The sequence below is a fragment of the Miniopterus schreibersii genome, assembly GCF_964146895.1.
Source record: "Miniopterus schreibersii genome assembly, chromosome: 8".
Taxonomy (NCBI): domain Eukaryota; kingdom Metazoa; phylum Chordata; class Mammalia; order Chiroptera; family Miniopteridae; genus Miniopterus; species Miniopterus schreibersii.
Genome location: NC_138109.1, coordinates 53,621,904 through 53,646,127, shown reverse-complemented (window position 1 = coordinate 53,646,127; position 24,224 = coordinate 53,621,904). Strand labels below are relative to the sequence as shown.

General features: G+C 35.9%; 1 protein-coding gene across 7 annotated transcripts in view; it reads right to left on the bottom strand.

Annotated features, from left to right (window-relative positions):
• Positions 1–778: 778 nt before the first annotated feature.
• The window catches only part of PRKACB (protein kinase cAMP-activated catalytic subunit beta), a 94,122-nt gene continuing 70,676 nt past the window's right edge, over positions 779–24,224 (bottom strand). For all 7 annotated transcript variants that reach the window (XM_081144731.1, XM_081144728.1, XM_081144727.1 and 4 more), the window contains 5 exons: positions 22,125–22,251; positions 21,125–21,220; positions 18,030–18,152; positions 5,220–5,384; positions 779–2,342 (listed from right to left, as the gene is read on the bottom strand). In XM_081144731.1, coding sequence (XP_081000857.1) covers positions 2,217–2,342; positions 5,220–5,384; positions 18,030–18,152; positions 21,125–21,220; positions 22,125–22,251 — 637 coding nt within the window. In that variant the 3' untranslated portion in view covers positions 779–2,216. The remainder of the gene's footprint in view (positions 2,343–5,219; positions 5,385–18,029; positions 18,153–21,124; positions 21,221–22,124; positions 22,252–24,224) is intronic.

Genomic DNA, 24,224 nt, shown 5'->3' with positions numbered 1-24,224 from the left:
GCTAAATAGGTCTCAAAACCAATAATGTAGTGCCTATGGGTCATCTACCCAGATAGATTCTACAGCAAGTAGTGCTGGACACTAGCAATTTCATTAAAAAAAATATTTTTAGAATTCATAGAAATCTTTTGAATTACTGAAAACTAAAATGTAATCATCAAATTGTCATCCCCATGATTTATTAAAATAAATTTTACAATAATATACAACAAAGCCACCATAGAATTTGTAGCATACATATAGAATACAATGATCAGCATGTTCTTGGGTCTAAATGAAATACAAAAGAGCTAATTAAAATATTTTATACAAATGATGTTTTATAAGTTTATTAACATGATGCTATATTTTTATTATAAACTTGCTACAGCAAAGTAGTTCATATTTTTCTTGCACATTTTAAATACAGGTGGACCAAAAGCTGAAATCACTATCAGCTTATAAATGACAAAACCATGCAGAAACACTTGACAACCAAAAGATGTACAGATTGATCCAGAGAACATCTCAGACAGGCTTTTCCAATGTCTTCAAAGGTTTTACAAGGTGTGGGAGAGATGAAAAGGAGGAGAGTCAGCGACCTACCTGCACCGATAAATGAAGCAAATAGAATGCTTATATACAGTAAGATCAGTTTGATTAAAAACAACTCTTATATGCATGTAAATTGATCATAAAAAAATGAGCACAGTTTATTTTCAGCTATTTTGGTGTGTTGTTTTAAGATAGGTCACTGACACAGAGAGAAAACCAGGTGGAAAAATTTAAAAGCAAAGGAAAAAAATATTTTAAGCCATGGATTTCTTAACAAACGCTAAACTAAATGTGCAAAAGTGCTTGAAATTTCCACATGACCACAACATTAAGTCAGTTGGCAAAAGAGTATATTAAAAAACCTAAACTCCAGTGCTAAAATTGTATCTGCATGATCACACATTCTGTTTACTGAAAGAAAAGAGGCTGGAGATTATTACATATCTGAAAATAGCACTGCTCAAAATTAAAATACAACCGTGGCTGTTTTACAAAGTTGTCCCTTTCCTCGCCGATGAGGCAGAGCATACAAGCCAAGGTTGCCACAGTGCCTCTACCTCAGGCCGACGAGTACAGTACATCGGAATAATCGCCTGAGCAACTGCCTTCGTCCTTGACTGAGACAAAAGAGCAAAGCACGAAAGACCGGAAAGCCTCATTTAAATAAGAGCAGGTCTATAGTGTTTACAAAAATTAAGCCGTTTGTTTGATTTAGTAAAGTCCACATTACTATTCTTTTTAGTTATTTTTCTTTAAAAAGTCTACAATGAGGACTTATTTGAGAAACTTAAAATTTTGTCACTTTCATTAGTCACGTTCTATTAAAATACTGGCTAAAGCCCTCACGGAAGAGTCCAGGTCTAGAAATCTCAGGACTCTTCTCTGATACCTACAGAAATGCTGATACCAAGGGAGAGGATCTGGGTGAGGAGAATCCATGTCATTAGTTTTTCCTGTGAATGAGGCACGTCTGTCATGCTGCACAGGCTGGTCACTTAATTACTCAAGGGGGGGGATGACATAAAAAAAGAGGTGAGGGGACACAGAATGTCTGATCTGCAGGAATCCACATCGCTAGGTCTAGCTGCTCTCTATTAATCTACCCAAATTTATTGCCAGAACAGTGAGTTTTAAGAAAGTTATTGTTTTAATTTGTATACATTTCCTTGGTGATAAAACGTTCCTCAAAAATTATCAAGAGTTCTGGCAAAACTGAGGCTGAGCTACTCAAAGTAAAAATAATTATTAGAAAGTATATCTTCAAGCCATTGACCAACAAAAAATACTGACAAGAACTGCTAACAGCAACAGGTATCCTTCCCTTCGAGTATCACGCAGCCACAACACTGCCCATCGGAAACACCAACAAAATGAAACGGAGCGCTGCCAGGAGAAGAACTAATGAAACGGAAGAGGCGGATGTAGGAGGAGAGGGGCAAGACGAACCAAAGAGAAGCAGGGACGCGTCTCGTCCCGCGGGACGGCACAGACGGCTTCGGAGCGGTGCCTGGTTACACAGGTGGACGCGCAGTGCACACACAGGGGACGCACCAAGGCCTCGCTCAGCCGATGGAATGAGGAGCCGGGGAACTGCTTCAGCAGGGCGGCCTCAGCTCCACCCTTACCTCCCGACAGAGTGCAAAGGCTGAGCGCGAGCTCTGATGTCGTCTCCTAGCTCATCTTTAAAATTCACTAAATTCCTTCCCACACTTTTCTGTTATAGAGACACGGATATCTTCCTCTTCATAGTCATCAAAGTTGCTGGTATCTCCAGAGCCTCTGAACTTTGGTATGAATGGAGCTTCAACCTATAATTGAGATGAGAGAAAAAGAAATGTGATATTGGCGATTTATAAGAAGAAATATATTTGGTCTTCATTCTAACCTGGGGCACAGAGGTCCTAAGACCCTTGGAAATTCCTAAGTATTTAGAGGGGTAAAGGTGGCTTTTGTTATGTTAATGAGGCAGCTTCTAGGAAGTCCCTGGGTAACCTAAGGGTGGAGGCTGGATGCCAGGGGGATCAACCCAGAGATTAGAGCACCTATTTTCAACCGGTGTGCTGCAAGTATTTTTAAAACATGCAGTACCTGACTATTTAGTCCAGGGCACTGACTTTGTTTCCCTTAGATTGTCAAATAAAAAAATGACAGCAGCCAATAGCACAGTCTCCGTCCAGTGTGAATGCTCTGTCTCAAACCATAAATTACACAAGTCACATAATAGTTACATCTTATTTCACATCACATAATGAGGCTGCATCTGATTGGTTAATTCTTGGTACCTGAAATCCTTATATACAAATATAAGCACCTGATTTTTTAAAAAGTCAATTTGGAGCAAAAAGGGTAGGTAACTACTACTACTACTATTTTTCTGTAAGTCAATCCAAATTATTCCTCTCTTTTATTGTCAGATCAGCAAAAATATCATATATTTTTTGGTGTGCCCCAGAATTTTAGTAATTAGTTTATGCATGCCATGAGATAAAAAAAGTTTGAAAATTGCTGGATTAGAGGATTGGAACATTCAGACACCCAGGGGAGGGGAGAGGGGCTGAAGGTGGAGTTCAGTCCTGAAAGATCAGCAATGATTTAATCATTCAAGCCTATGAAATGAAGCCTCCATAAAACCCCAAAAAGATGGGGTTGGGGAGCTTCTGGATTGTTGAACGGGTGGGGATTTGGGGAGAGTGGCATCTCCGAGAGAGCAGGAAGCTCTGAGCCCTTCCCACATTCCTCGCCCTATGTAGCTTTTCCATCTGGCAGTTCCTGAGTCATATCCTTTTACAATAAACTGGTCATATAGTAAGTAAAGTTTCTCAGTTCTGTGAGCCACTCTAGCAAATTAATCAAACCCCAAGAGGGGTGTGTGGGAACCTCTATAGCCGGTTAGTCAGAAGCACGGTGATGGACTGGACCTGAGCCTGGCGTCTGAAGTGGGGGTGGGGGTTCTGTGGCCCTGAGCCCTTATCCTGTGGGATAAGACGCTGCCTCCAGGTTGATAGTTAATTGTTTGGTGGTGAGGAAAAATCCACACATTTTGGAATAAGAGGAAAAACAAATGCCGGAGAGTTTCCAAACACTAAGGAAAATAAACTTCCACTTAATACACAATGGCATCTTTAAATGCCTATAAGTACCTAAACGATAACAGCATTAGAAAAAGCAGCCAACAGTAGGTTTGCTATTAATTTCAACATTTGCATTCAAGGAATAGTACAGGCCAGCATGACACTTTTAGAGATTTCTATGATAATTTACTACTGGCATCAAATACTGGTATTGAAGGTTATAGAATTCAAGTTTTTCTTTTATCAGTTCCTTATTTCTAAAGCCTTTATTTTCCCATCTGCTTTTCCTTAATTTCTTTCTCCTAAGGTTACAGGTTAACTCTTAGACTCACTTTTAATCTCCTTCTTTTTTAAGTTCTCAAGTTTATTTTGTTTAAAATACCTGGCTATCAAAACTTTCTGAAAGTTGGAAAAAACAAATTTCTTTAAAAATTACAGAATTGTTGAATTCTGAATATTTTTCTCCTTGCATCCTAAACCTAAAATGTCTTTCCATGATTTAAAATGTGGTCTTTATAAAGATTATGTGGAGTATTGAATATGTTTGAGGAAAATATTTTAAATGCTGAAAATATAATACACCAACTTACACAGCATTGATAGTGTTCACAAATAATCATACGCATGGCTATAGCATTTCTTCCTCAATTCAACACTATGAGAGGGCAGGACAGGTGTCCTTATTACTATTTTACAGATTATAAAACAGAAAGTTGACCAAATTCCTGTGACTAATAAGTGGCTATAGCAAGTCTCAAATTTATGGTTCTCTACTACTGGCCCAGGGTCCTTTCTAATATCTACACCAGTGGTTGCCAAAGTATTTTGATTTATATGACTTTTAATAAAACACGAAGTATATCCTAAAGAAAATTTTACAGATTGATTTCAGGCAGATACTAAAATAATAATAGGCCATGATTAAACGGTATTCACTTCAGGGATATGAGGCTATCTCACCAATACACTTCATCATAGTAATATGTCAAAGATAAAATACAGTATACTGGGTAGGAATCGAGGGTGTTTCCTTAAATTGATCAAGAATACTTATCCAAGACAAAGAGCTAACTTCATATTTGATGGTAAAATAGGAAAGGCATTTCCGTTCCAAAGAGGAACAAGTAGTTTAACAGCACTACTGTTTTAAAATATTATTCTACACGTTCTAGTATATATAATAAAACAAAATGGAAATAAAATACAAATATTGAAAAAGAGGCAAATGATACATCCACCCCCTGTGATTATCTGTCAATAAAGTCCAAGGGAATCACTGAAAAGCTATGGAAATCAATAATAGAATTTAGTAAGGTGGTCAATTACAATAAAAACATAGAAATCCTACATTCCACTATAGTGGGAAAGCGAACACATTCATAATAGCAGGGGGGGGATAAATGGTGATGAATGGAGACTTGGCTTGGGGTGGTGAACACACAATGCAGTGTACGATGTGTTGCAGAATTGTGCACCTGAAGTCTGCATAATTTTGTTAATGGTGTCACCCCAATACATTCAATAAAAAGGAGGTAAAAAGAAAATATTTCTACTACATATAATTTAAACTCCAGCTTTAAAAAAGCTTTTGACTTGGAGAAGGGAAAGGCTCACCTTCCTCTGGTAAATAGCAATCCAATCTGTTGTGGCAAACCACTTGTGAGTCTTTATATCGCTCACACCGTTCTTCAGATTTCCAAACCGCTTTGTCAAATCCACCTGCAGCAGGTTCCGCAGAAGGTCCTTGAGGTCGGAACTGAAGTGCGACGGGAATCGAACCTGCAGAAACGCACCATGCGGTAAAACACACCTTCCAAGACCCATGATATTTCTCTTCTGATTTCAGAAAGGTTTTGTTTTTTTAAAGATAGGTCATTATATAAACAAAAAAAATGCACTGATAAACTTCAAATACTTTTCACTACAAATTTCAGTCCCCATAGTAGTCTTGCAATTCTTCTCCCAGGCCCTTGTTTTGGTCATGAGCCCTCTTCTCCAGAAAAACGTGCATGACACACAGAACTTTTCCAGCAGCGTCAGAAGGTTCACCATCTTTAAGGGAGACTCTTGGATCCCATGCTACAAAGTTCTGTCTTAGAGACGTACAAATTTAAACTTGGAACTTAAATAGAAAAGGGAGAATATAAAGATGTCAGTATGCACATTTTGAAAAGAGATGATAAAAAAAGAAGTCTAAAAATGATTATAAAAACCCACACTTCCTTTCACAGCACAGGAAACCATTTTCCATGTATTTATTAGTGGGTGAATTTTAAACATAATTCCGCTATTATGCAACAAGCATAAAATGATTTAGATTGACTTAAAAGCATTTTTTACTTCCTGAATTATGAAGTTTTTACAATTAGTTGACTAGCCTCCAGCCTTAAAAACAAAACAAAACAAAAACCACCCAAAATAACAGAAGATGTTATTATATATTAAGCAATCAATGAAATCAAGTATTAGTCATAGGAGATCAAGTCTGTTTTTTGTTTGGTTTGAGCCCACTCTCCTCTAACTCTCTACTCCAACGTAACTCCCAGTTCTGACCCTTTTATCAATATGGATACTAAAAAATTAAAATGGGCACAACTAAGGGACAATATTAGATGGAATATTAGGTGGAAAATTAGATATATCTACATTTTTTATTCTTTTCTTTCATTACTCCGTTCTCTTCACAATCCTTTTCAACCAGTTGCTGTCTTCTCCATCACATGCAGGCATGTATGTGCACAGATCTATGTATGTACGTGGGTGCTCACGTGCCCTTTCACTCTAATCCCCTTTCTCTATTATGAATGCCTTGGCCCCATTTCATATTCCCACCCCCACTAAACACAAACACTATTCTCTGGATTATCATGGCATTGACTTCAAACTGACAGTAGACCTCTGTAGAAAATGCTTTAAAGGGTTAACAGATCCACTTCTGAACTCCTTGCATTCTTACTTTGCTTCTCTACAAGTACCACCATCACCTTACAACTCGAAAAGTGACTCATTACATCACCTCAGTTAATTTCCACAATGCGCTCTCATTTAATTATGCTGTAGTCTTTGTATGTGTCTGCTTCTGGAGGGAAGGAACTGTGCCATTTTTGTGTTTTTATTCCCAGAATTCATTAGATCATTTCGAATGATGTAGTTCATTGATTTGACAATTAGCTATTGAGTATTTGCCATGTACCAGGCACTGTTCTAGCTGCTGGATATACTGCAGTGAGCAAAAACAAAGCCTCTGATTTCATGGAACTTACATCCTAGTTAGATACGACACGCTCAGTGGATATGGCATTAACTCTAAAGATGGAAAAACTAAGATTCAGAGACATTCCATAATTTACCAGGTCTGGGACTAGATGTCTAGTCTTATGATTCCTAGCCTCATAAATTCTCTTTGTTACACTGTCTTCAAACATATTTAATTCTGACTTTCAAAAAGCTCAACATATTTGACCTACATTCTTATGTTCTCAAAGTAGAAGTCACGAGTATGCACAGCTAGAGTCTATGGCAGGGCTAGATCCATAGCCACAGTCTTCTGAGTGCCACTCTCATGTAGTCTATAGGTAAATGTTTCCCAAAGTGTGGTCCCAGGACCCACGTCCATTGGAATCAACTGGGAGAGTAGAGGGTAAAAATGCAGATTCCTGGGGCTTACTTCAGGCGATGGGGGCACTGCACCTGAATCTCTGAGCTCCTAGCTCCCCGTGACTCATGTACAAACATGGAAGCATGAGGAGCACTATTTGCAGCTCTATTTGCTTCCTTATGCAGAAATGTTTCTGCTAGTGACAGATAAAATGTTTTTAATGCAGATTCTGAACTAAAATCATCATCATACCAGAGGAAAACTAAATAATATTTGTGGCAAGCAACCAACGACTATTTGAAGGTTGATTTGACCAGGATTCAACTAGCTAGTAGATGACCAGGATTTGGGGGTCAATTCATATAAATTAGCAAGTAGAAGCTTCATTTTTGAAAAGCCTGTATTATCATAAATTATGAGGTTTTATGTTTAAAAAAAAAAGATGTGAACTACCACCTTCTTTAGGTTTTACTTCTGACACAATGGCTTATTAGAAGTTAAACACAATGTTGAACAGTTTATAGCACTGGCTCATGAAATCCAAAACATAGCACTGAGGTAAATATTATTATTACCTCCATTTCAACGGTGATGTAGTTGAGACCTACGGAGATTAAGCAATTTGTCCAACACTACAGAGCTAATAATTGGTAAAGCTGTAATTTCAAACCAGGTACTCTGACTCCAGCATATACACTTTTATTTATTTATTTATTTATTTGTTTGTTTATTTTAAATTTATCTTTATTGCTGAAAGTATTACAGATGTCCCCCTTTTTAATTAGTCTATACTATTTCCAGGATTCAATAACCTGATGATAGTTATTGTCAGGCACTTTACAAAGACTAAAAATTTCACCTTAAAAATACTTGCTATACATTTCTTCATTTATCTTAGTTGGAATAGAGCATAGGGGTTATTCAAAAGGCACATTGTCTATTTGCAAAATAACACAGTTTATCTATATACAGTGCTTATATTCTTTGTTTAGATTCCAAAGACATAACTTATTTGAAATAGGCCTATCTTTGTTTAGAACAGTTCTCATGAACTGTTCAGTGTAATGCATCAGTTTTCCTCTCCTTCACGGTGTGCAGAACAGTGGACAGTAATGCACTACATAAAAATCATCTTCGGAATTCAGGTAATATGTGATGCAACGCATGAAGAATATACACGCCTAGGTAAAGTAGTTCTTTAGTTTGGAACGCAGATAAAGAGATGGTCTTGAATTAGCATGTGTGTGAATCTGTTTAATCTTCAGAATGGAGACTCTCAAATGGGGAGTGGGAGCGGTAATGGGAGACAACAATCATTTAGGAGCCGTTTCAAGTTGTGGACACACCCTCCTCACCTCCACATCACTCCCTCTTCCCCAGAGACCCTGACTGGTAGCCCACACTCTCATCTAAGCCCCGTTAGTGATGGGAATCTGTCATAGCCTTACAGTATACCGAGGGGGAAACAATGAGAATCACTGGGAAAGCATTTTTTCCCACGATTGTTCTGAAATGCAATCAGGCATCCAGTTCCTTTGTTGACTGAACATAGACCCGTGTTGATTCATCAAACTGAAATTAGCAAAACTAAAACAAAACACACACCCCAAAACAAAAGCAAAAACAAAACAACTTAAAATTATGTTTTAATTGCAAGACCTTTATTTATAGTATAGGGTGGGACAAAAGTGGGTTTACAGTTGTTTGTATAGAAAATAATACAATAAGTAATTAATAACACAAGAATAAACTGTGTTTTGCTTACCTACAACTGTAAACCTACTTTTTGCTACACTTTGGACATTAACATGTAAACACCAAAGATTTCTGTAATGGGAAGAATAACTAATTTTTCCTTCAAAACTGCATCAAGAATGGTATTATTTCTATCACTGTTATCAATTATAAGTGCTGCAGAAAGTGAAGTCAGAATCCTGGAATATTGGAACTAGAGGAAGCTTAAGTTTAATTTAGTCTAAACCTTCATTTTAAAGATAAGGAAACTGAGCTCCAGTGAAGCTACCAATTGAGTCAGTTTCCCTGCTGGGAAAAATAACTGAATCCTCCAGACTCTTGCATCTTCCTGCCAGGCCATGCTGGGGCCAATAATGTGGAAGCAGCTGTAAAGAGCCAGATATGGAGAAGAGACAATCTAGACCCATTAAATCACTAGATCTAAGAGATAAGATGACTGGAAACTGGCCTTATTTAACATGAAAGAGGTGTCTGTGCAATACATACTTCCTAGAGTGTCTACTTGGTCTTTTTCCCCTAATATTTTCTATTTAGGATTTTTGCCCATCCTTTAGAGACCAAGTTACTTCTGAGTTTCCTCCTGGTATATTCTTGTGAACAAATCAATTTCTACAGTGAGGTACAGACAAACAGAACACACGGTGTGTATCAAAATTATCTGTGTTCATTTAAAAGACACAGACACTGGAATACACAGAAGACCAAATGAGTCATTGTCCCTGACGGGGCACCCACTCATGAAAGCTTCCTGAAGGCAGGGACCACACTGATCTGCTGTATCCAGCACTGGTATGGCATATATGATGAGCTCGGAAATATTTAATGAATGCATATATTCAAATCGGACAAATACTCATTGAACACCTTCAATGTGCTGGCACTGATGTGCTTTGGGTATGGTGGTAAACAAAATTCCCCTCTTCATAGAGTTTACATTCTAGTGAGGAAAACAGATAGCTTAGTGGTAAGAGTGGTATTTTAAAAACGTTGCCATCCTATCACTCCTCACAAAACCTTGCATTGTAAGGTCTTTATTTTTCACTCTGAAGAAAATGGAGAATCAGTGCAAGGTTTCTGAAAGGAGCACCGGGAACTGATTTAACATTTTCAAAGACCCACTCGAGTGACTCAGAAGACGGTGGTGGAGGCAGTAAAAAGTGGTTTAATTCTGCCTGTCTTCTAAAGATAGAGTCAACATGCTTTTCCTGTGCATTGGTGAGGACTCCAGGGTGTTTTGTCCTGAGTAACTGAAGGGATGGTGTTGTCATCAACTGAGATGGGAAAGGTGGTGGGAGGAACACAGTAGCTAGGGAAAACAAAAAGCTGTCAGTTTTAGACAGGGTGAATTCAAGATACTTATTAGACAGAGTGGAGATCTCAGGTAGGAAGTTGAATACAAGAGTCTGTAACTCATGAATCAGGTATGGACTAAAAAAGTGAATTTAGAAATTGTCAGCTGGCATTAAAAGTCATGAAACCGGGTGAGACCACCAATGAAGGTGTGCAGAGAGGACCGAGCCAAGGAGGCGGGGAAGAAAAGATCAGTAACGCAAGAACACAACTAAGCTGCGAGGAGTCACTGCAGCCAAGTGAAGGAACAGTAAGTGAAGCGCTGAACCAGATTCTGTTTCTTGCTTTGCCACAAAGTTCCTAGTGCCGTTGGGTAATTCTGAGTCTTGATTTACCTACATGGGGGAGTTAAACTAAATAAAACCGAACATTCTCATCATCTCAAAAATTCTACCACGCTCTTTCTTTAGCAGAAAGAATACCTGGCTTCCAAGTACAACTCCAGTTACATCACGCTCTGTGCTGTGGAGAAAACCCCTTTACCTTTCTGAGTCTCGGTTAACTCTTCTATAAAACATTGAGAGTATATTTCAGCTGGCAGGTAGGAAAAGAAACTAAATCACTTTTATGAAACTGCCTTGCATCGTGCCTAGCATCTTGCAGGCACTAATTCAATATATTTTCATTTTTTCAACCTTTTCATTAGAATAACATTTAATGATCTGATGCTGAATTTCTGAACCAAAGAAGGAACTTGGAAGAGAGCAGTATTATCATTACGTTTCCAGACAACCAAGGACAGTTTGTGCTGGAAGAGTCATGTGGAGAGTGCAGGAGGTCCCTCCTTTCTTCTTGTCTCATGCTTCACCTGTTACTTTACAGAACAAACACTTTCTTTTTTTCTTATGTGCTTAAAATTTGATAGAGAGAGGGAGAAAATGGACAACTGTAACCCTGTTTAGTAAGGACAACATTGTGAATATAGCTGACATCCTAAACAACTGTCAAATTACATTATGTAATAGTTAAACCAACTATGAAACAAACTCACCCCGAACTGAACAAACTCAACAGAATATTGTTCTGTTTTCAGCACCCATTATAAAATCTTGTATGTTTTGGTTTCAGTAATGACTATTATTTCCTAAAAATTTAAGAGGAAGTTGCATCCAAAAAGCGAAGCAGTTCATGTTTTATTGTATCCACACTGGGTAATTTAAATTAAATTCACTAACTGGTTTACTGACTTTCCTTTTTCTTTTAGGAATAAAATAAAGCCAAAATCAAATCTGTCTACATGCAGCTTAGGAACAAAAATTACAAAGTTGATCTTTGACTAAAGAAGAAGGGACAACTTTTATTGCTGTTCTTCAGAAATTGGCAGGGGAAAAGATCGTTTAACTAGTTCATTAGCTTTTATGCACCAGAGACTTAAATTTTAAAATTGTAAAATTTACTGGGCCAAAATGACTCAAAAGAGTTTGCACACAGCTGACAAATAATAATCTATTAACTTCTGTCCACAAGTATGTTGGAATAACTTTAAGGAAAGTATCTCTTATAAATTAAGTACAGTTCTTAGAAATCTGCAGTCCCAGTAAAGAATTTATCTAGCAAAAATCAGTACATACAATACTTAATTTTTCAAAAGGAGTAACTTTTCATCCATTAGGCTTTCTATAGATGTGGTGCCAAGTTCCACGTTGCCTCATAGGACCCTGGGAAATTTTAATCAACATGGATCCTACCTATAAACAGAAAGATCTAGGACAATAAAAAACAAACAAACACATCAATATTGGTACCACAACTGTGGGCTCTCTGATTTGATCTCTTACCATGCGGATACAGTGGTAGATACAAAAAAATCCAGATGGTTGCAGAGGGCCCTTACTCACCCCGTTCTCATTCCCTCTCCTGCCAAACAAGTTACAAGTATTTGCCCACAAGACTACACTAGAGTAAAGGGCTGTCAAAGCAGGTATTAATAAGAATTTTAAATGATCACAAAGAGGTATGAAAAACGGCCCTAGGTTTTAAGCAAATAGAAAAAATGCTTTTGTATTTTATGAAAATGACTTCTGAGTAGCCATGGACAAATAGAAAATGGTATTTTAATTTCCCAAAGAGCATGACCAATGGTGTCTTAGACAAAGTGTAATGGTATACTTGCATATGTGAATGTCACTTAGGAAACAGAGCTTGTGTAGAGAGAGAGAACACAGCAAGCCTGAGAGTGCTGTGAAAGGCCTGCTTGCAAGTTTGGTCCCTGGCAGGTACCTGGGAAATGGAATGTAACAGTCCTCACATTGATATGAAACGTTCCCTCAAGGATATGAGTGGCCCACTGTCCCTAGGCTGTTTGTACAAATGATACGGCTTATCGGGAACATGTGCTTTTGTTCTGGGAGCCTGGCTTTTCAGTATGTGCTAGGAGAGGGTGCACAGAGTCTCTGATGAGCGTCCCTGGTAGACAACATTTCACTAGTGCCGTCACAATTTGTTCCTGGAGAAATTAAGTGCATCCTTGTGACTGCATTGGAAGAGGACTTGGCTTTTTTTTCACTTCAGAGTTTTTTCTTTAAATATTTTATTTTTCAATTACAGCTGATGTACAATATATCAGTTTCAGGTGTACAACCTGATTAGACATTTATATGACTTACAAAGTGATCCCCCAATAAATCTAGTACCCATCTGACACCATACACAGTTATTACAATATTATTGTCTATACTCCCTAGGCTGTACTTTATATCCCTTTGGCTGTTCTGTAACAATTTGTACTTCTTAATCCCTCACCTTTTTCACCCATTCCCCCAACACCCCTCCCGTCTGCCAATAGTCAAAATGTTCTCTGTATCTATGAGTCTGTTTCTATTCTGCTTGTTAGTTTATTTTGTTTTTTAGATTCCACATGTAAATGAAATCACATGGTATTTGTCTCTGACTTATTTCATCCAGCACAATACCCTCTAGGGCCATCCATGTTGTTGCAGAGGCAAGACCTCATTCTTTTTTTATGGCTGAGTCATATTCCATTGTACATTTGCGCCACTTATTTATCCAGTCATCAACTGATGGGCACTTAGGCTGCTTTCATATCTTGGCTATTGTAAATAATGCTGCAACGAACCTATGGATGTATATGTCTTTTCGATTTAGTGTTTTGGGTTTCTTTGGATACATACGCAGAAGTGGAACTGCTGGGTCCTTCTTTGTCTCTTGTTATAGCTTTGTTTTAAAGTCTGTTTTATGTAAGTATTGCTATCCCAGCTTTTTGTATGTTTGTTTCTATTCTCATAAAATATCTTTTTCCATCCCTATGCTTTTTCAGTCTCTGTGTGTCTTTCGATCTGAAGTCAGTCTCTTGTAGACAGTACACGTAAGGGTCTTGTTTTGTTCTCCATTCAGCCTCTGTAGTCTTTTGATTGGTGCAATTAATTTATTTGCATTTAAAGTAATTGTTGATAGATATGTATTTATTGCTATTCTGTTATTTATATTATTTACCTTTTTTTCTCTTCTTCTTCTTAAAGAAGACCCTTTAGCACTGGGAGAGGACTCCTGAGAGCCTGTGCCGGGCTTCCTCTGGGCTTTGCCCCATGTGCCTTTTCCCTTTGCTGATTCTGCTTTGTATCTTTTCCTAGAAAGGCACCTTACGATGAAGGTATGCGTTACAGTGTAAGGTATCCATTCCCTGATTATCACTATCTGCTGAATTATCCGAGTCTATCTAGTGAATCTCCTAACCTGGGAATGGTCTTTGAGACCCTGGACACATAAGGAATAGCCATTTGGCAGTTAATCAATTACCCTTCTTGTGAATGTGAATTTCCCTTCAGGAAAAATTAAACCAACTCTTTGATCATTCTATATATGCATATGTTTACAACTTTATTTTTTGTACAGTGTTTCCTTGTACATTTTTGGTGTTCATTAAATGTGGAATAATATTTACTTTACATATAATGAAGCTAACAATTTTTATTAAATTACATAAGTCAAGGGCTGTAAAGTAATGGTTTCCCCAACAGCTGTTACTTGACTGCCTTATTTGCAAGTATCATTTCTGAACGCAATATTAACCTTCATATTTCTAAGAGTAATGCACTCAAATAGAGTTGCTGTGGAAACCACCACTGATTATTGTCATAAAGTATATGGCACTGAGGCATGAAATTTAAAGACTACAGAAACGCAGCACATGCATTATAAGGATGAGGCATAAAATGCGAGAATTATTAAGACTGTTCTGTTAACTGTGCATTTTTAAACTTGAACCTTAATATTGCATGAATAATTTGACATTCAAACACTGCCTTTGTTTTTTTAAAGGCAAAATATGTGTAGGAGAGAATCTAACAAGCTGACTGATCATCTCTCTGTGTATTTAAAAATACCAGTTTGAGTTACAATATTGTAGTAGAGAAAGTACTTAACAATCTAATGTTCAAATATATGTACTTTAGTGAATTAACCACTTCATTAAATACATTTTATTTTAAGTTGGATAAGTCACTGATACCTATAATCTTTATAACATGGTTTCAGAATGGAAAATATAAACATAAAATGCTGCTACATAAAATAATAATTTCTTTTTTAAATGAGAAAAAAATTCTGGATGAAAGTATATTTTTTTAAATGATATACTGCATCATTAAAACCATTAAAAAATTTAACTACATATATAGGATTCACAAATAATAGGCCATAACTGGACTTTTAATAACTTGAATAATTAAAAAAAATTAAAACTAGTTAGTCTCCTATTTGGCTTTTAGCTACTAAGCAGAGGGACATTTCTAAAAAATTTATTTTTATTGTTGAAAATATTACAGATGTCTCCTTTCTTTCCCCCATTGATCCCCTTCACCCCAATCCACCTCGCCCCCAGGCATCCCCCATACTATTACCTGTGTCCTTGGGTTATGGATATATGTGGGGGTGGGGGAGTGGGTGGGAAAAGGTTAATTAAAGGGACAAAACTTTTGTAATATGGAGAGAGACACATCTAAGTTTGGATTTGAGTGTTGAAACAGGTGATTTTATTGGGAAATGGTGAATATGATTTTATATTCAAATAATACAGGTCCTAGAGATCAGTTAATGGCAATAGTCTGCTTTCATGAGAGTTCTACTTTAAATGAGGAAAGGGAACAAAGAATGAAAATAACTTTATATCCAATATGGGGAGAGACAATCTGGCACCTTCAGTTAAAAGCAAAACACCCTATCATTTTCTAAATAAATGAAGAAAAAATCAAATATTGTGATATCACAAAATTTTATGTTGCTCTAAGCTAATATTGGATCCTAAATGTTAAAGTTTGATAGGAAATAAAAACATATTCATAAACACCTGAAAAAATGTTATGCAACACAGAATGATTGGCAAACTGAGGCCAATTCACACAGGTGAAGATATATTCATTTTTATTAAAGTAATTTTTCAAAGTAAATGAAATTTACTTGTGACAGCATCCTTGTCAGATAATTTGGTTCCTTTTAGAAACTTAAGCATAAATAAAAGCAATACAGTAAAGATTCAGGAACTTTGTGATTACCAGCAATTAAATCATTTGGAATTATTACTATTTCTGCATCCTTAGTCTTTGTATTGGTAAAATATGCTTCTTCCATTCTGCAATTTTAAGTATTTTAGTTCTCTCATCATTTTTCATATGACCTTTGGTTTTGATTCTCTCTTGAGAGTTTGCATAATCACTTTCCAAATTCTTAAATCACTTCCTTATCTATGAATTTGTCTTGGTGTTTTCTTTTGTTCATCTCAAAGATTCCTTTACTGTGACTTTAACATTCTGTTTAGTGAAGACAACTACAAACATAAGCAATCTGAATCCTAGAGAGCTACAAAGATAACAAGGACAGCACTGATGCTTAATTACTTCAGTACTGCATTCTGCCTTTCTGTAAAATTTTCAATCCTAGCTTTAGTTTACTTATCTGTAGGAGGTATGTACTTTTCATAGAACTTTTCCCATAAAGTGCATTTAAATATAACTGAAAATCTTTTGACCCCAGTAGACTGCATATGCACAATGAGATATGGGACATACTATATTAAGACGTGGAGCCTATGGATAGACTCATTTTATTGGTGTCTTACTCTTACAGCCCAGCTATACAGTGTCCATGATTTAAATCTGGGCCTCGGTAAAAAAGATAAATGACTATATTATGGACATTTAGGTTACCTTCTTAACATTGTAACTTTTAAGTTAACACTGCAAATTTTAAGTTCACTGATGCTGACTACCAGCTTTCACACTGAATGTAGAGTGTGAACCTGGGTGTGATACAAAGAAAGAGACTTTTCCTCTGCCTCCTTCCAGACTCTTTAGGTTTATTAGGCTAATCTCTGCCTTAAAAGGTCACAAAATACAAAAAAGTCAACTACATCACATCTCAGGGTACTGACATGTCAAGATTAAAGCTCTATTTCCTGGTCATATTCTGTGTAATCTAAAAAACAAACAAAAACGAAAAGCCCACAAATAAATAGAGCACAGCACATGTAAGAATAGCAAAAGGGGAAAATAAGAAAAATATCCCTTTTCATAAACTTTATCATAAATATAGAACACCTCCTTCTGGGAATTTTAAAAAGCCTACTCTTTCTTTGCTGTACAGTAGGAAGAATCAGGCCTATATATAAATATTAAATATATCTTTATTGATTTCAGAGAAAGGAAAGGAGAGGGAGAGAGAGAGTTAGAAGCATCAGTGATGAGAGAGTCATTAATAGAGCCCGCAACCCGGGCATGTGCCCTGCCTGGGAATCGAACCCTGATCGCCTGGATCCCAGGTCGACACTCAACCGCTGAGCCATGCCCGGTCGGGCAGGCCCATCTATATTAAAATTGACTGTAGTATTTTTTTTAAATTTATCTTTATTGTTGAAAGTATTACAGATGTCCTCTTTCTTCCCCATTGACTCCCTTCGTCTCCCCCAGGCCTTCTCCACACTATTGTCTGTGTCCATAGGTTATACATATATGCATATAAGTTTTTTTTAAAAAGACCTGAGGTATAAGCCAAGGCAAGAGCGAATGACTACTTCTAAACAAATACTTTTGGAAACAAAACTGGGGATTATAAATGTCAAAGAAGGAAGGTTTATGGGGTAATTACAAAATGCAAAATACTGTACGACCTACAGTAAATCTACTCATGGTCAAGAAAAATTAATGTTATTTCTATATTTGCTAAAGATCAATGGTATTTATAATCACAATGAATGTGAACAATTGTTCGTGTAACTTCTATGAATTTCTATCTTAAAAAATATCTACTATATATTTACTTTCAATTTTGTAGTGTTTGACATAATTCAAACAAGAAGTCTTTCCTGACAAAGCAAGAGCAATGCATATATATTTTTTAAAAAGCCCCTCAAACATCTCTCCAAGGAGATATCTAGATGAAGTGACTAACAAGTTTTACTTATTTGAAGCAACACTGAGAATTAGGGCTATGACGCTGTGTTCTGTAAGTGATAAAAATACTAAAAATGGAAAATTTTATTTTTTGCTAATTTATCAAAATGCCCTTTTTTCTTAAGAGGTTTTGATGATTTAACGTTATGCTGTTATCTTTAATGAATGCTAGATGCAAGGGAAGGAACTTTGGGTGTTCCCACACTTTTTGAATTTAGGATAATATTATGATGATATCAAATGGCTTCAATCTATAAAGTTTAAAATTCATGTACAGAAATAATGAATAAGAGAAGAAGAATAAAATGTATTTCTTACCTTTCCAGAAACAATCTTTTCATAAATCTGAATTGGTTGGTCTGCAAAGAATGGGGGGTAGCCAGCTGCCATTTCATAGATTAACACCCCCAATGCCCACCAGTCCACTGCCTTATTGTAGCCCTAAGAGAAACCAACACCAAAGGTCAATTAGTAATTCACTCAGCAGAGAATGAAGTCATAGATGACTTTAAAGCACAGACATTTTTTAAAAAGCAGTTACTGAGTTATTCAGGATGGAATAAAAGAAATGAACAAAATGTATCAGGTCAGGTTTAAATTGAATAAGGGGAGACTGTCCAAATATTGAAATTAGATATTAGAAAATATTATTAAATCTTCTTTCTAAAATCATTAAGAATATTATGGACAATAAAATATTCCCTATTTAAACTGGGATAATTCAATTGTTGCTCAAAAATAGGAAGGGGGTTAGGACCATGTCAGGTCTATGATGTTATGAATCAGGTTTTCTAGAGAATGCTTAGGAATGTCAAAAGTTTTGAAACAAAATAGTAGATATTGGACTTCATAATAAATAGTGGAGTTGACTTCAAACTACGCTTTATTGTTAAATTGTAGGAGGGTGAATATACTAAGGATAATCCTATCCACTTCATTTCCAAACACTTAATTTGGAACTTAATATATGCAAATATTTAACTATACTTTCCGTTAGCTATCTACTATTTTGCTTCTCCCTCTACAAGGTATACAGAAAAGATCATTCATGGGGTTTTGCGAGGACTATATCTAATGAAAGGAAATAATGTACATTAACAAATGTGTTGAATGCACTGGCTTCAGCAGCACATATACTGAAAGGGCATTATGAGCCAAATGTACAATGCTAAGGTTATTTTGCACAACCTACTAGCACAAAATAATTTAAAAAAAGAAAAAGAAAAAGTAGCTCAATCGTGGAGAGGGATGAGCTGAATTCTTGCCAGATCTTTAGTTAAATGTATCTTCTACCTTTTCCACGCCCCACATTTCAACCTCTTCTCAAAATTTTAGCTTTACAAACTATTTAGTTTTCAAAGTATTAGCTAAAATATAATACTATAAATAGATATTTTTTTCTTTTCCTTTCTGTTCTGCTTCTGCATGTTTTTTAAAAGGGAGAGGCAAGTATAAGAGGAACAGCAATTTGTTTTGCTAATGGAAATGGGCGCGTCGACTCTGCTTATCTCTTAATTTAACTCACTAATGCTGTCATTCATTACAATATTTTTATTATAATAAAGCATGTAATGTTGAACCAGATCCTTTAACTAAACTTTGATTTCTGTTTTCGATTGTACGCTAATGTTCATAACAAATGTGCCAGATGCTTTTAATGCCCTAGGTACAGAGAATGAAAACAAATCAACAAGAAAAACTAAATTACCATAAGTATATGGGCAAAGGACATGAAATAATAATTCATACACACACAAAGAAATACCAAACGGTTATAAGTATTAAAACAAATCTAACAAAGACATGAGACTTAAAATAGTATTTATTGCCTATTAAATTAGTAATGATTTTAAAACTAAGAATACCTAGCGCTGCAGAGAGCGGTGAAACAGGCACTCTCATATGCTGCTGGTAGGGAGTATAAAATGTTAATATCTTCTTGGAAAGCATGTTGGCAATATGCATCGAGAACCTTAAGAATGTTCATACCCTTTGACCCCTAATTCCACTTCTAGGAAATTTAGCCTAAAAAATTTGAAATGCAGAAAAAGCTTATGGACCAAGACATTTATCAGTTATTTATAAGAGGGGGAAAAATCAAAAAGGAAACAACTTGAATATTCAACAGCAGAAGAAAGGTGAAAGATTCTGAGGTTACACTTGCAAATAAGCCATTAGAATGATGTTTGCATGCTTGTTATCATTCAAGTGAAAAAAGCTGAATACAAAATCGTACATTCTCTATATCCCAATGATAACATGCATATAAAAATATATAAAAGGTGTTTTTTTTTTAAAAAAACACACATCTCTGGGTGGTGAGATTATAGGGGTTTTGATTGTTTCTTTATATTTTTCTGTATTTTCCAAATTTTGTACAGTGAACATCTATTATTTTTACAATACATATACATTTTTAAAGTTTTGGTGCTTATTCTATCATGGTATTACAGGGTGAGGCAAAGTAGGTTTACAGTTGTGAGTATGTGAAACACAGAGTTTATTCCCATATTGTTATTCATTACTGTATTATTTTCCATAGGAACAGCTGTAAACCTACTTTTGCCACACCCTGTATTTGTTAAGTACAGTTAAAAAACAGGAAATGTGTTAACAGCAATGATATTTTGATAAAAGACTAAGAAGTGAAAGATTTGGTGTGAAAGATGAGAGAAAGCGGAAAGAAATCTTATGTTTTATTCTAACACTTTTATAGGCCCCATGTTCAATTATTCAGGGGGTAGGTATTCAGTTTCTAAACTGAGGCATGTGTCCTATCCCTGTCTCTTTCCCTGTGCCTTTCTGTGCCCAGTATTGTTAATGTCTCCTTTCTCGCTATCTACACCAAAGAACGGCAGTGGAAAAGAGAAGTTAAAGCATCCTTTTAGATACGAGGACAAGTTTCTCTCACCACATTTTCACAGTTTGGAGAAGTAGAACTGTCTTCAGTAAGACTATAATTATCCAATTGCTATAATATATTTATGATTAAACTAAAATTAAAAGAATAATTAACATAAATTTCTTTCGTGTAAGTGGTAAAGTTGAAATAAAGAACTGACAACCAATACATATCATCTTTAGATTTGTCTCTTGGTGTAACCCAGACTGAGCTTCTTGCTCTCCTGTTACTGGGAATGATTATAAAAAGGTTATGCTTTTGGCTTCAAAACATGGATCTAGAGGTCAAATTTATTAACACTATTTCTACTAGACTCAGAGTTAATATTGACAAAGTTTATGGGATTAGTGGTAGATTCTAAATAATTTTTTAATAATTATGCAAATAGATTTAAATTTATAATTCAGATTAAATAAAAATGTAAAATTAGATCAATAAACTTTTTCATAAAAGTCCACATTGATTCATGCCTTATATTTCTACTCCTTATGTAATGACAGTGTAAATATACCTTGCTGAGGATTATTTCTGGAGCCAGATATTCTGGAGTGCCACACAATGTCCAAGTTCTGCCTTTAACTCTTTTGGCAAATCCAAAGTCTGTGACCTACAAAAGAAAACAAAAATTGTGAATATTATTTTTTCACAATAAATGCATTTATTGTAGCCAAGTTGAAAGTTTAAAATCAGGGTTAAATTAAAACCAGGAAAAACAAATTAATTCAATATAATTGAGGCTAATCCACGAGGGCCAGTGTTTAGTGAATGTAGTTGAAACAACCCATGCTAAATATTTTCCTGACTCCAACAAAGGAGCAAATGAACCAGAAAAACGGCCTTAATAAAAATGAAGCAGTACTAGAAGGGTCCCTTAAATCCAACATGTCCTCTGCCATTCATTGTATCATCACAAATGCAAAGCATCATTGAGGAGCTCTGATAACTGTAAAATAGGATGCTTCCACTCTACTGACAGCAGAGATGGAAAGAAAACACTGTCTCCAGCCCAGTATTGGTAGGTGGGGCTCCTCTGGCAGCTGCCTTGTGGTGTTAAAAAGCATGGACTTGGGACAGACTGTCTGGGTTCAATTCTGACTTCACCTGTGTGACCTTGCTGTGCCTTAGTTTCATCAGCCTTAAAATGAGGATAACAACAGTATTTATACTTCATGGTGTTATCAGTATTAAAAGAGATGCTACCTGTAAAACACTTGGAATAACACGTGGCACTAAATGAGTGCTCACAAATTTAGCTGTTACTAATTCTTTAAGCAGGAGCCTGTGCTTAGCTCACAACTACAGATTACAGGAGATATAAACTGGGTCTATCCTTAAGGGGACTCTCTGTTTTCTTAACAGCATTGGGAATAAGTATAAGCTCTGTTTAAGCTATTGAAGAAAATTGTCTCCTTAAAGAAAAAAATATTCCAATATTGGTAGCTGTGAAATACATACAACTTCTTACCTAGTATTTTCTCAAATACATTATATATAATATATTCAGTTCGTACCTGGATATAACCTTGGTGGTCAATTAAGAGATTTTCAGGTTTCAGATCTCTGTAGATGAGGTCTAGTGAGTGGAGGTACTCGAATGTTAGCACTATCTGAGCTGCATAGAACCGTGCATGGGGTTCACTACAAAGAAACAAAACATTGGATTTCTGTAAAACAGGTTAACACAGTAATTAGTAGATTATACAAAAAATTAATATAGGGTTGAAGTACCTGGGGAGTAAAATGTATTTTTGCTTTTAAACATAAGTAAAGAATCTTGCTAGTTTTCAAATATTTAGTAAATCTCTAAATTGTCTTCAAATAATGCTTTGATATGCTTGGTGGGCATCATACATTGAAGAAAAACATTACTTTCAAATTGTCATCATATTTTAAATTATTCTTGGCTATAGTAGAAGGTACTAATATTTTTATAATTATGTTTGACCTTGAGGATGATTGAAAAGCCAATGTGCCAATTAGATTGTCTATCACAGCCATTGCTAATGTTGATAGGCTCCATTTACATTTCTCATAAATTTCAAGTGCTTGAATAATTTTACTACATATAAAAGTTCTTTAATTGCAATAATCTGCAGATCAACACCATTTTTACCTAGACTGTTCTTATTACAAAAATGATATATACTCATTAGAGAAAAATTATCATAAAATATTAATGAAAAATAAGACACCCATAATCCCATCCAGAAGCCAGAGATGCAATCCTGGTGTCTGAATTTCCAATCTTCTACAATGCATGTTTACACAGACACATAAGCATAAGTATAAGCTGTGTATTTGTGTAAATATGCACAATTCTTACACGCATAGATCACATCTACTGATAGATAGATGAGTGTGATTTTGATGCCACGTCTGTATTATTCCAAAAGGATGTACTGACTTTTTAGTCTTGAGCTTCTATTTCATCTTTTAGTGCATACACTGAATTCTGCTAATCTGCCTGACAAACTGCAATGACTTTCAGATTTGTGTCCTCAATGAACAACCTTAACTATGAATAGAATTTCCCTCAAGATAGTCGGTATGAATTTGAGCTAGTAGGACCAGAAATAGAGATTCCAAAAAAAGACGATCTATGCGGCTCCTTTTGCTTATCACTATATTTCCTAGGGCCTAGCCTGATACACAACAGGTGCTCAGTAAATATTTGTTGAGTGAATAAATATGTAAAGAAAAATACATTTTGGGGGCAGTATTTTATAATAGCCTCCCAGTTTTGGTCCCATCTCAACACTGTCACAATATGCATTGTATGTTGTATGACAAGGAATGAAAACACTGTAAAGGGAAATTGGAAGAATTATCCTGGTCATTCATCCCTAAACTTGGAAACACCTGTCCTGGGATGTCCCTTGTTATTTCCTCCATGCACCTGTAAATGTAAGACGCACTTATCATCTTGTAAGTAAACAAAATTTTATCATTAAAAATACAAGATACATTCAGCATTTTATATTTATTTCCACACCCTGGTGTTTGATTGGAGGAACACAAACATTACACAGATCTATAATCAAATTGTTGAAAGGTGAAAAAATATTCTATAGGAAGCTTTAAGTCTAGACAGATGCTATTTAAGTAAAGAATCATAAGGATTCTGCTGATTTTGATTCGAGACATATTCAACAATAACTCAGTAGTCTCACTGCTTCAAAGTTTCTGAGATGGGAGTTAGCAACCTTTCGAGTGTATACGGGGGTGGGCAAAAGTAGGTTTACAGTTGTTTGTATGGAAAATAATACAATGATTAGTAAATAATAATACAAGAATAAACTTTGTGCTTCACATACTCTCTCCTACTTTTGCCCAATCCTGTATGTAATGTGTGAAAGGTCAGAAAAGACAGTGTCTCAATGTCAATTAACTTGCTTTCCTCCTAGTACCAAGTCAAGTATTAAAGAAATAAAAGTGCGGAGAGTTGCAATTTTACTAATTATAGAAAATGGACAAAATATTTTTTGAAGACAGGCATAGGTGTGGTTCTTTAGTGCAAAACTTCGAATTATTATAGGGCAATATAAGGATTTTGGGATTCCTTGGACAAAGGGTGGTAGGAAAGAGGACAGCCTGAGGTGAAAGAAAATCAT